The sequence below is a fragment of the Xenopus tropicalis genome, chromosome 4, assembly GCF_000004195.4.
Source record: "Xenopus tropicalis strain Nigerian chromosome 4, UCB_Xtro_10.0, whole genome shotgun sequence".
NCBI lineage: Eukaryota > Metazoa > Chordata > Amphibia > Anura > Pipidae > Xenopus > Xenopus tropicalis.
In genome coordinates, this window is record NC_030680.2 from 99360399 (window position 1) to 99372923 (window position 12525).

A 12525-nucleotide genomic window follows, 5' to 3' on the forward strand; every position below is an offset into this window, starting at 1 on the left:
TAGTGGTTCGCTTTAGAACAGCACTTTGTTTTTCATTTCATCTTTGATGAAACCTCAGGTGGCATCTATAAAAAGACGCCTTCAAACTTTCTCTTTTACACATTTATCTGGCCTCTTTGTGTTTCTTAAACAGAAAGTTATATTTAATAATTTATATGTCTAATTCTGTTCTGCCATAAAAGATCATATAACTGTAGGAATGCTAATCGGTTTATTCTTGTTCTGTATTATGCATGTAATGTGTAATATAAATAATAGCAAGGGAAACCTGCTACATTTTCCAACATGCTGCAGCAGGAGGTTGCAGAAAGAGTGTCTGTGCAATTCATTCTTTACAGCCTGAGGCAAAGCAAGAGTGAGAGACTAATGCCCAGTATGGGCTTTTAAGTGAGGCCAAAGTAGTAAGGTAGCAGTTCTGTATGACTGTTGTGTTGAGCAAGACCATATAGGCTCCCCTCGCACTTCAGCAAGCATGTTCTCACTGCCTAGCATAAAATATACTTATCTGGTTAAGACAATTTGAAAAAAATTAACTGTGTTGCAAATTAGTATTGCTGATTAAACAAAGTTTGAGTTGCCTGCTGATGTGTTCCGCTACTTTGTAGGGGCTTATCAGAGGAATTGGAGCCCAAAGTAAACTCATACTGTACCCAAGTGTAGCAATAACTATGTGATATGACTGATCAATATGTAAAAGGGAACATTTTCTGAGAAAATGGTGGCTTTATTTAATGTTTTTCATCATATGATGAAAAGATCTGAAGACTACAACAACACTCCTAGGCAGTTTATATTTATGCAGAAAGAATATGAAAGAAGCTCATAAACCCAGTTAGAAATGGCAGCAAAATATTATAGTTATACAGTTGATGTACAGCCACAAGGTAAAAAATAATAATCTTCTCGCATTAACATGTCACCTATAGATCTTTGCACTCTTGTCTATCAAGATGGTATACTGACAGTCACATAATTAGGGGTAAACAAAATATGTTGATCAATACTTGCCATGGGCAACAACATCACTAACAACTGCCCAGTGCACACGCACTGAACTTGCTCTGGGATGATGACAAATAAAAAAGGGGTAGAGAGAATACTCTCAGAGAGTAACTCTGTACTCAGGTTATAGGGTTCCAGTCTATGGCTAGAAGTATAGCGACCTTATGCAAGTAATACTACAAGCTCAGAAATTTCTGCCACTGTGTTATATTTATATGTAGAACATTAAATGTTAGTTGCCCTTTAAGATGGCTAGTTTATTAAAGTATTTACCTGAAATGAAGGCATACAGTGCATGGGTTTCCTCAAGCTTTGGCAATATTCCAGAATTTCAGTGCACTGGATGTTCCTTAAGCTGGCAAACTTCTGAAAACTCTTGCTGAAAGAGGAAAGTGAAGTGCAGTGATCACAATGCAATACTTAGGGGGAAATGGAGGTCATATAGACAGATCATGAGGTTAGGGAAGATAAAAAGATTGTTGATACAGGGAAAAATAGGAAACAGAGAAAAGAAACAATCTATGACAAACATGGGAATGAAACATTCTGTAGAACTAATATATAGCTAAGCATTGCCCTCTAATGGTATCAAAGTATAATGAGTTTTTATACAGCTGCTTACCAAACTGCTCCTTCACTTACATACAGTACATAGTGATTTTAAATATTGTAAATTGTATGTATTGTATGTAAATATTGCATGAACCCACATTTGCAATAAATCTGTCATGGATCCCAAGTTCAGTACTGAAATTCAGTGTTCTGAACTACTCACCCCTTTCCTTTTATTTTCACATTTAATTTTTTTTTCAGTTGTTTAATGTCACTGAAAATTTCATTTTTAACCTTTTTTTTCAGTGTTCACAAGTTCAAGCGCACCAATGTGCTTTCCTACAGAATCTGACAAACCTAATTATGATCTACAGAGAGTGTAAACAGTGTCGAAATAAGTTGCACAATTCCAATTTCAAGAACAATTCCTAAAATGAGCAAGACATTTGCAAAATGCAAACGCAAATATATCAAAAGGAGAAGAACAAAAAGCAAAACTAGTGAAAAGACATGGGAGGCATCATAATTTACATTGTAAATATTATATTCTTTTAAAGCTTTAGTTTTCAATCACATAAATCACTCAAAAAGGGTAATTGAAAAAGAGCTAAGCTAAGAGCAACATACAAAGGAACTGCTGCTTTGAGAATTTCCAGGCTAAAGTAGAATTCCTTATCCCCCAAACCAAAGTTAACCTACAATGAGTTCCTGTGTGAGAAACAACATAAAGCAGTGTCCATACACATCAACTTATGTTATTCCATCTATGCCATCTGATCAGCGTTTGGGCTCCAGTCTTGTGAAAAGCTTAGACCAGAGCCGAAACATTGATCAGATGGCATAGATGGAATAAAGATTGAACTTTTAGAGAAAAGTCCCTGGAGTGCGCTATGTTTTTGTGAGATATATATATATATATATACACATATAAAATGATGGTGGTGATTAAACATACTTTTTAAAAACACAGAAAAAGTGACCGTGATCCAAGGGTACTACTTACTTGTGTTTGCTTCCCAACAAAACAATAAGATCTGAATTCTCACAATTTTGGCCATAAGCAATTCCAGCTGACAGGTAGCAACAGTGGCCAGCCTCTGTAAAGCCTTTAAGTACTGAATATTTAGTAGAAAAAAAATGTGTCAGATGATACTCCAAGAATGCCTTGGTTTTGCATTATCATAAAATTCCTTTCAAACATGTATTTACTGGAAAATGGGCCTCCCCAGTTCAGCCTTGTAGTGTAATTTCAAGAGAAATATATCAGACACTTCGCTTATGCTATTTGAAAGGCTGCCTCTTATCCAACATCTTCACTGATAGTACAAGAATGGTTAACCTTACCATGCTACAAAGAGAGGCAATTTAACTTTTTGGGAGATTTGTCGCCCACAGTTATATCAGGCCACTAATCTCCCCAAAATCCTTTCTTACTGGCAATAAGGTAAATCGCCAATGGAAAAATATATATGGTGCTGTATCTAAAGTTTCCTCACAAGAAAGTTTTTTATTATACTGGTATTCAAGTGCACAAAGCTTCCCAGTGAACACGTGTTACCTAATCACTCCATTGCTTGTAAATATACCTCACCTTAATTACTACAACATTTATTCAATTAATGTTAGTGACAAAAAGGGTCATTTACTTGGTAACATTATAAGTGTGACTGCCTTGCTATGAATCTCCTTCTCACACTGCCTCATCAGCTTCAATTATAAACAATGCACCTTTGTCATATTTCAATTATAACATAATCTCTTTAAGAAAGAATAATTCATATTTATAGTTTATAATTAATAATGAATTATTTCCTGAGATCATAAATATATACACCAAAGCTTCAAGTTTTGTCTTTAAACTGTACCTAAATTGTCTCCCATTGTTATAACAGAACGTCGATTCGTTTCTGAATCTGCCATTGGATTGGACAGAATAACAGCCAGGTGAGGCCTCCAGTCTCCCCACTTGGAGTCACCGCAGCTCTGTCAAAATAATGCTTATGATGTAATGAAAACCTGGTTGCTTGTAGATATGATTATTACATTAGAAATCTGTACAACGACTGGCAAATCAGAGCATTTTCTCATATAAAAATGATACAACTTACATATAATACTACTTAATATGATTATTTATACGAGTGGTGTGCAAAATCATGCACTAATGAAATAGGTGGCACCAAGAGCATATCAAAAATCACACTGCCAATCTCTTAAAAAAATGTCTTATTTTAAATTTGCACTACCCTGATTATTATTAATGGATATGCTCTCTTTTATGGTACTATATTATTATTATTAGATTTTCTTGGTGTTGGAAGATTAATCAGCTGGTGCATTATCATGTGAAATGACTAGTCTTACCATAGCTGCTTGTGGTATTCTCCCTGCCATAAACTGGAAGAGCGTTTGCAGGGGGTCATTCTGTGCCAATGTGCTGGTGAACCTAACAAGCAGTAACAATAAGATCATCACTGTAACAGAATTGCTAATTAAACTGTGTAGCAAGTAGGACTAAAAAAACACATGCTGAATAGCTGAATTCATCTGCAAGTAATGTCTGGTCAATTCCACCTCATGGAAGTAATGGTTTTTCAATATTTTCCTGTGCAGTCAATAACCAATCAATGTTCTCAAAAGTAATAGCTTGCACTTTCAAAATATTATTTTTGCAGGTAATTACCAATAGTATAACGCTTTCTTGTTTCTTAATTTTGTTTGTTTCTTTCTGTTTGCTTGTAAAATACACTTCCGATCATCCACCAAGTTAAAGTTTCAGGCAAAATGTAGACCGCAGGAAGAGGTTCAGGAAGTCTATTTCAGGGTTAGACTGAGGATCAGAGGATCTCCCAGTTTGCCCAAGTTCAAGGTGCCCCAGTTCAGGGCAGTTCCCATAAGCTATTAAGCCCTTAATGTCAGGTTCTTTAGTGGGCTGTAGAAGCCTAGTCCAACCCTGGTCTGGAATCTACATTCTTATAGCACTGCATTTATAATAGCAAGGTGCAAACTGTGCAGATGCAGATGTGCAACAGAAACAAGACTGATACTGCCATTGTATTTCCAGTGTTTCTTTTTACTCCCAGAAAGTACTGAAAGTAAACATTTGATTCTCCTCTACCGCCATTTACCTTCTGAAGTGAAATAGGGTATGGGGACAAGACAAAGACCTGATTCTAGCATGAATGTACAGAGTGTCTCCATCCTGCTGGTTCTTTGCCCACTTACAAGACTAACATGACTGCTTACCAATGGAAGAAGATACAGTATGTCAGCAGAAGCTGATAAGTTAGCAAGCGTTTTGTATCTGTGGAACTCTTGACCTGACTCACACAAAACTGAAAGGCGTGTTAGCATATGCACACACACTGTTCGTGTGCAGTGCCTTACATAGCAGGCTCAAGTTGCAGCCACATGCAAGGAATTTACTAAAAGGCAAAAACTTTTACACCTTTTTTTATCTCTTTTTTTATTTTTGTCACCAAACTTTGCATGGGCCTCTGCCAGGCACAATCAGGCTAAAATTGAGGGAAATAATGTTGCATTGTAGGTAAAACAAATGTGCATATTATTATCAATCTGAAGTTTTGGCCTTGTTAAATAAATAAGCCATCATACATTTCCATTGTGTAAGGCAATGAAGTTACAGTTTTCAAGGATCTCTAAAACGTGGTGAACATGGTGGACCCTGATTTAATAACTTCAACTAAAGTAGACCTTACACTGGCAAAGTCTTGGCACCTTTATTTTAAAAATCATATTTACTATGTAGATTTTTTAGGTGATAGTGACAACTGTGTCACCTGTAATTTGCTTTTCTTTAGAATGTTACAGGTTGATACAATAATATAGCCACAATGAACAGAATCATATACAAAATGACTTTTTGTTTTTCAAATTGTCTCAAATACTTCTATTGACCTACAGTAATGTCAAATCTGAGCCTTTGATTGTATTCATGTAGTATCCTTGGCATGTAAATGTTCTGAAACTTTTCACGTTTGGATAAAATAATAAAAGTTGTGTTATTTTTTTTAATAGGGTATAAACCCCCTGGAGAAATTAAGGTAAATATGCTCAGAGTGTTCTTCTGAGCACTTTTCCAGTTTAATTTCTTTTTTAATCTGTTTTTGAATTATTTAACACACTATGCTTCGCTTTGGCAGCTTTCGCAAAGCAGTTCTCCCTAAGGAGGACATAGGGCTTAACTGAGTATTAAGCTTTCAATGAGAAGTCACCATACATTGCTAGTACTCTTCCTACAACAGCATTTTGCAGCAGTCCCCCTGGAAAATCAGCAAGTGTAAGTTAGCCTGTCACTTTAGATCAGCTCCCCTCGGTGTCAGCACAGAAACAAAGACTAAGGGGTAATGTATTGGATATGCAGATCAGTTTATGATATTCTGGTAAAGTTGTCTGTATATTCAATTAACCTAATAGCACAGCATCCCTCAAGGAAAGCCAAACACTGCTTAGACTATTCAACAGATTTCTAACAAAATATTCTTCCTGTGCTTTTATTTGCTTGAGAGCCGTAGAAAGGTTGCCGCTCATATACTACCGAAATCACAGAAAAACCCAGTCGGGAACCTGTACTGCCCACATCCAGAGTTTTCAACAAATGATAAGGCAAGCATATCTTGGCTTGAAGGTACAGAGAAAGTGGCTGCTTATAGTAAGTCATTGTGGTATATTTGATTGCCACTCTTTTACATAGTTTAATAAATAGGCCCCAAATGTAGATTTAGAAGTCAATGCTTACCGCCCCATGACCCAGCTATATGTTCTTGGATCCATTTTGCTTGATAGAAATAAGGCATGTCCCCACATCTGAGACTTCATTGCCCAATCCAACGCCTCCTTAAAGTCAACAGCGTAGTAGGTAACAAACAGTAAACAGGATCAGAATGTTACAGAAAAGAAAAGAAAAAGGAGCCAACTTGCTTGGAAGGATGTGTCGTCTAAAGAATCAAGCTATATGATCTGTTATCCAGAATGCTAGGGACCTGGGATATTTCAGAGATCTTTCTGTAATTTGGATCTTCATAACTGCTACAAAAAACATTTATATTGTTTTGCTGCCAATATGGTGGCAAAAGGCACTGTCTTATTATTGCAGAGAAAAAGGAAATCACTTTAGAAAATTAGGATTATTTGCTTAAAATGGACTCAATTCTAGATGTTCTTCCTATAATTGTGAGCTTTCAGGATAATGGGTTTCTAGATAAGGGATCCCATTCCTGTACATGGGACTATGAGAATTCCCAATGATTTTTTCTTGTTGTTTTTCACTAGTGGGTTAATGTCTTACATTTGTTATTTCTAGCATCAATTTTCTGAAAAATTACAATGGCTGAGAAATTATTATATTATATAAGAAGGTTTCCATAGACCTCTATAGCAACCATTGAGAAACCTCAAGAAATTTCTATGAAACATGTAGATACTATTTATGGGCAATAAGAAAACATTAATATACTGATGGAAGAGCAGCAGGATGGAAAGGTCATATTTATTGGACAGAAATAGATGAACTGAGCATTGAATGTCTGTATGTCAGCAGTTAAATGATAAGATAAAATGTCTAGTAAAATAACTTGCTTTTTTCCGACCAAAGAACAGCAGCTTGGTGAATTTCTCCACAGCTTTTGCATAGGTCTCAGAAGCCGATGGCATTTCCCCTGTTAAAAGATCAGCTTGGAAGCAGTCTGGTATCAGTGGTGGGTCTTCACTTAAGCTGATGAGGTTAGCTTCATGTTTCTCTACTTGGTACCTTTCCTTTTTCCAGTCTTGTAGCAGAAGTTCTGCTACATCTGACCCAGCCATACACTACAGAAAGAAGAAATGCAAAGTTTCAGCAAAATATCCTATATAGCAGTGCTGTCCAACTTCTGTGGTACCGAGGGCCGGATGTTTTGTGGCCTACATGGTGGAGGGCCAATAATGGAAGCCAGTTTTTACTACTCCCTTTTTTAAACCACACCCACTTCAAACCACACCTATGGTATCACAAGAGCTTTTAAAACCATACCCACGTTTATGGTGGTAGCATAGCAAAACCCCAAATGGTTGGTACTTACTATAAGGATATTACCCTTCATTCATATGTGAAATAATTATATTATGTCATATTGAGACATACCCTTAAATCCATATGCCTCCTCCTCCACTGTAGATATCATAGCAACCCCACCATATAATTACACAATTTAGGGACCATATAATGGCCATATACCGTATATACTCGAGTATAAGCCGACCCGAATATAAGCCGAGGTACCTAATTTTACCTAAGAAAACTGGAAAAACCTATTGACTCGAATATAAGCCTAGGGTGTCACCAGTAGGGCTGGTGCGAGCGAGCCAGAACACAAAGCACAAGAAGTACAGCAGGATAATCTTGTTACACAATATTGCTTGAGAACTGATAATAGATAACTGACATAGATCCCCCCATTCTCAGCAGAAAGCATATTGACATTAACCTATTGCTGCTGTCTATATACCCGAGTTTTCACAAAGTCCACACTTAAATAGAGATGACCCAGTTGTTACCATATACTCAAAAGTCCAGTCCAACCCTGGAACTCATTTGCACTTTATACATACTATATATAGATATAAATCCTTATGGCAAGTACCTTGTTTGGAACATGCTGTGTGCCTGCTACTATTTACAGTTATTATCCTTAATAATAGGGCAGCTATTATTTATATTATTATTATGTATATTTCCATTTACAGCCCTGACTTTGGATATACAAACCCCAAAGATGCAGCCTCCTCCTGATACCATCTTGCCTCAGGATACACAAGTTATAGTTACAGCCCATCCCTCTAATACCATCTTGCCTTACTCTAAAGCCCCACACGCCGCACGGACAAAAACTCCTGCAAAAGTCGCAGTATTACTTACCGGCACCTGCGACTTAAAGTTCCCTCAGTCCCGCTCTCTGCCTATGCCAGCTTCCCAGAACCGCCATCCTGCTAACTGTGAGCTCTTCTGCTGTGCTGGGCGCTCTTCTGCTGTGCTGGGTGCTCTTCTGCTGTGCTGGGCGCCGCAGTCGCGCCAGTGACGTCATGCGCCCCCTTCAGTTACGCGCCCCCTTCAGTTACTCATGGTCTTATCTTACACCTTGTAAGATAAGGCCATGAGTAACTGAAGGGGGCGCGTGACGTCACTGGCGCGACTGCGGCGCCCAGCAGAGCAGAAGAGCGCCCAGCACAGCAGAAGGGCGCCCAGCACAGCAGAAGAGCGCCCAGCACAGCAGAAGAGCTCACAGTTAGCAGGATGGCAGTTCTGGGAAGCTGGCATAGGCAGAGAGCGGGACTGAGGGAACTTTAAGTCGCAGGTGCCGGTAAGTAATACTGCGACTTTTGCAGGAGTTTTTGTCCGTGCAGTGTGGGGCTTTAGAGTTGGTTGAGGGTAGGCTGTCATGTTGGCGGGGGCAGCGGGAATCACCAGCAGGGGGTCAGGAGGGTCCGTAACTCGAGTATAAGCCGAGGGTTAATTTTTCAGCATATTTTGCGTGCTGAAAAACTCGGCTTATACTCGAGTATATACGGTAATGGCTATTTCCAACTGCTAGCAAACTCCCAGAACAAACCCCTGACAGGTTAACCTCCCACAGGCAGCACAGGGCAGGCGGAGTACTGCCATACTCTACCTGCCCTATGCTGCCTGTGTGTGCCATACTCAGCCTGCCCTATGCTGCCCGTGTGTGCCATACTCTGCCTGACCTGTGCTGCCCGTGTGTGCCATACTCTGCCTGCCCTATACTGCTCATGTGTGCCATACTCTGCCTGCCCTATGCTGCCTGTGTGTGCCATACTCTGCCTGCCCTATGCTGCCTGTGTGTGCCATACACAAAGGCAGCATAGGGCAGGCAGTACATACAGTGACACAATGCCAGCACTGCTCCTACAGTCTGCCTGAGGTGTGAACAGGTGAACAATGTGGGGTCCGAGTTGTAAACAAGGCAGGGGATGAACAATGCAAAGATTAAAAGGTGTGAACAGTATAGAGGATTACAAGTTTAAACAATATAGGGGCTTAAAGCCTGAATCTGAGGTGTGGACAATGCAGGGGGCCAATTAATGTCAGTACTGATACCATTTAAAGTTTACACAAATGTAAGCAGTCACAGCAGCAAGACAGTTGGGGGGGCCGCAGGCCACAAGTTGGGCAGCGCTGTTCTACCAGATGTTCATGAAGAATTAGAAATCTTTTTGTTTCTTTTATTTATATTTTTAATTCAATGGGACAATATTTAGCTTTGTAACCCAATAATGCAGAAATCATATTGAAAAAAATGTTCTTTATATCATTTTTTACTTACTCTCTCCCCTGCAATCAATCTTAAACTCTGCTGCCAGGATCCTCCTGCTCTCTCCTAAGAGGGATCCTGCTCAGCCTCAATTAAGCTCACTAGCATGGCTGCCTGTCAAGCAAAGGATAGCTTACAAAATCCTTCTGCTGACATTCAAAGCCCTTCACTCCTCTGCTCCTCACTACATTTCTTCACTGGTCTCCCTACATGTTCCTGGTCGTCTCCTCCGCTCCTCTCAGAGCCTCCGTCTCTTTACACCATCCACACCCACTGCGCTCTCTCGTCTTAAACCTTTCTATCTCGCTGCTCCTTACCTCTGGAACTCTATCCCTGAATCCCTCTGTAGGGAAAACTCACCCACTCTCTTTAAGAAAAAACTCAGCTGTTACCTTCTGCCCAGTCCTGCGCTTAAGGGCAAATGCCCATACCTGATGCACTCTTACCTTCCAGTTTGTGCCTGTATGTTACCCAACCACTCAGATTGTAAGCTCTACGGGGCAGGGACCTCCTTCCTACTGTGTCTCATACCACATGGCACTTATATATATATATACATATATGTATTTATTGTATTTATTTATTATATCACTCATCCTCCCTGTGTGTAATTTTGTATTCTGTAAGACTGTACAGCGCTGCGTACCCTTGTGGCGCTTTATAAATAAAGTTATACATACATACATACATACATACTTACTATACTTCCAAACAAAGGTAAGAAGTCACAGCAGCTAGACAGGTGGGGGCCACGGGCCGCCAATTGGACATCACTGCTATATAGAATAAATACATGGCTTGGGGACGTGTTACCCAAAATTCCTTTTATTCTTGCAAAGAGAATGAAGTGCATTGACTGCACATGCCCCACTCAATTGCCTATATTATTTATATCAAATAGGAACTATTATATATATAAACAGACAAAATCACAATTTTTTTCTTGGTTCATCTAAGGGCCTTTGTGCCCAAGATTGTATTTTGGGTGCATGCTGCCCTAGGCAAGAACACTAAACCTTATAGGGCCGATTCACTGAAGGTCGAAAAAATGAGTGCTATTTATAGCATGCCTTAAAAAAAAAATTTTGGCGTTATTTATCTGACGATGAGCGATTTTAAGCAATATTTTAATGCATGCAAGATAATTTCCGCCACATGCGATATTTTTCACTGCACTTGATATTAGCGCACCATATTACGCACGTAGCAGTTACTTTCTGAAAACTACTGTTCTGAAAATTACCATTTCCCTGAAAACACAAGCATGCATCACTCTAGAAGGATCACATACTTGAAAAAATCTGACTGCAAACTCCATCTTGTCACCACAGACAATCACCAGCTGCAATTTTGTTCAGTAACGACTACTCCTGGAAGGCGGTAAGTTTCACAGTAATTATCGCCACATTTTACGCGTTTAACACTCATATGTGTTTGTGAATCATGCGTTATTGTGGTATTATTTCTATGCGATAATTACCGCAGTGCAATAAGAATAAAGCTTTGCGATAATGCGTTTTTTGCACATACGATATGAGTGTTGGCGCATGCAAAATTACTTTGATGATTCAGTATTTATTGATAGCACGCTTTTTAACGCAAAAAACTGTGCGATATGCGTTAACGACCTTTAGTGAATCGGCCCCTATGTGTTTTATTTAGACCAAATGAAATAATTTTGTAAACCCAGTAAAAATTCTCTACCTTTTTATTAATTAGAACCCTTTGTACTATGCATCTTATGCTGCTTCCCTGAAATGAGCTCTGATCACAGCTCATGGAAACCTACAGGGCCAGTGACCATCCTGATGTGGATGTACAGTGGTGTGAAAAACTATTTGCCCCCTTCCTGATTTCTTATTCTTTTGCATGTTTGTCACACAAAATGTTTCTGATCATCAAACACATTTGACTATTAGTCAAAGATAACACAAGTAAACACAAAATGCAGTTTTTAAATGAGGGTTTTTATTATTTAGGGAGAAAAAAAATCCAAACCTACATAGCCCTGTGTGAAAAAGTAATTGTCCCCTGAACCTAATAACTGGTTGGGCCACCCTTAGCAGCAATAACTGCAATCAAGCGTTTGCGATAACGTGCAACGAGTCTTTTACAGCGCTCTGGAGGAATTTTGGCCCACTCATCTTTGCAGAATTGTTGTAATTCAGCTTTATTTGAGGGTTTTCTAGCATGAACCACCTTTTTAAGGTCATGCCACAACATCTCAATAGGATTCAGGTCAGGACTTTGACTAGGCCACTCCAAAGTCTTCATTTTGTTTTTCTTCAGCCATTCAGAGGTGGATTTGCTGGTGTGTTTTGGGTCATTGTCCTGCTGCAGCACCCAAGATCGCTTCAGCTTGAGTTGACGAACAGATAGCCGGACATTCTCCTTCAGGATTTTTTGGTAGACAGTAGAATTCATGGTTCCATCTATCACAGCAAGCCTTTCAGGTCCTGAAGCAGCAAAACAACCCCAGACCATCACACTACCACCACCATATTTTACTGTTGGTATGATGTTCTTTTTCTGAAATGCTGTGTTACTTTTACGCCAGATGTAACGGGACACGCACCTTCCAAAAAGTTAAACTTTTGTCTCGTCGGTCCACAAGGTATTTTCCCAAAAGTCTTGGCAATCATTGAGA

General features: G+C 39.2%; 1 protein-coding gene across 2 annotated transcripts in view; it reads right to left on the minus strand.

Annotated features, from left to right (window-relative positions):
* The window catches only part of sec16b (SEC16 homolog B, endoplasmic reticulum export factor), an 89107-nt gene that overhangs the window by 46466 nt on the left and 30116 nt on the right, over window positions 1-12525 (minus strand). For both annotated transcript variants that reach the window (XM_031900967.1, XM_031900966.1), the window contains exons 11-16: window positions 7153-7380; window positions 6314-6411; window positions 3919-4000; window positions 3420-3537; window positions 2558-2669; window positions 1276-1381 (exon numbers count right to left, since the gene is read on the minus strand). In XM_031900967.1, the coding sequence (XP_031756827.1) occupies window positions 1276-1381; window positions 2558-2669; window positions 3420-3537; window positions 3919-4000; window positions 6314-6411; window positions 7153-7380 (744 nt within the window). The remainder of the gene's footprint in view (window positions 1-1275; window positions 1382-2557; window positions 2670-3419; window positions 3538-3918; window positions 4001-6313; window positions 6412-7152; window positions 7381-12525) is intronic.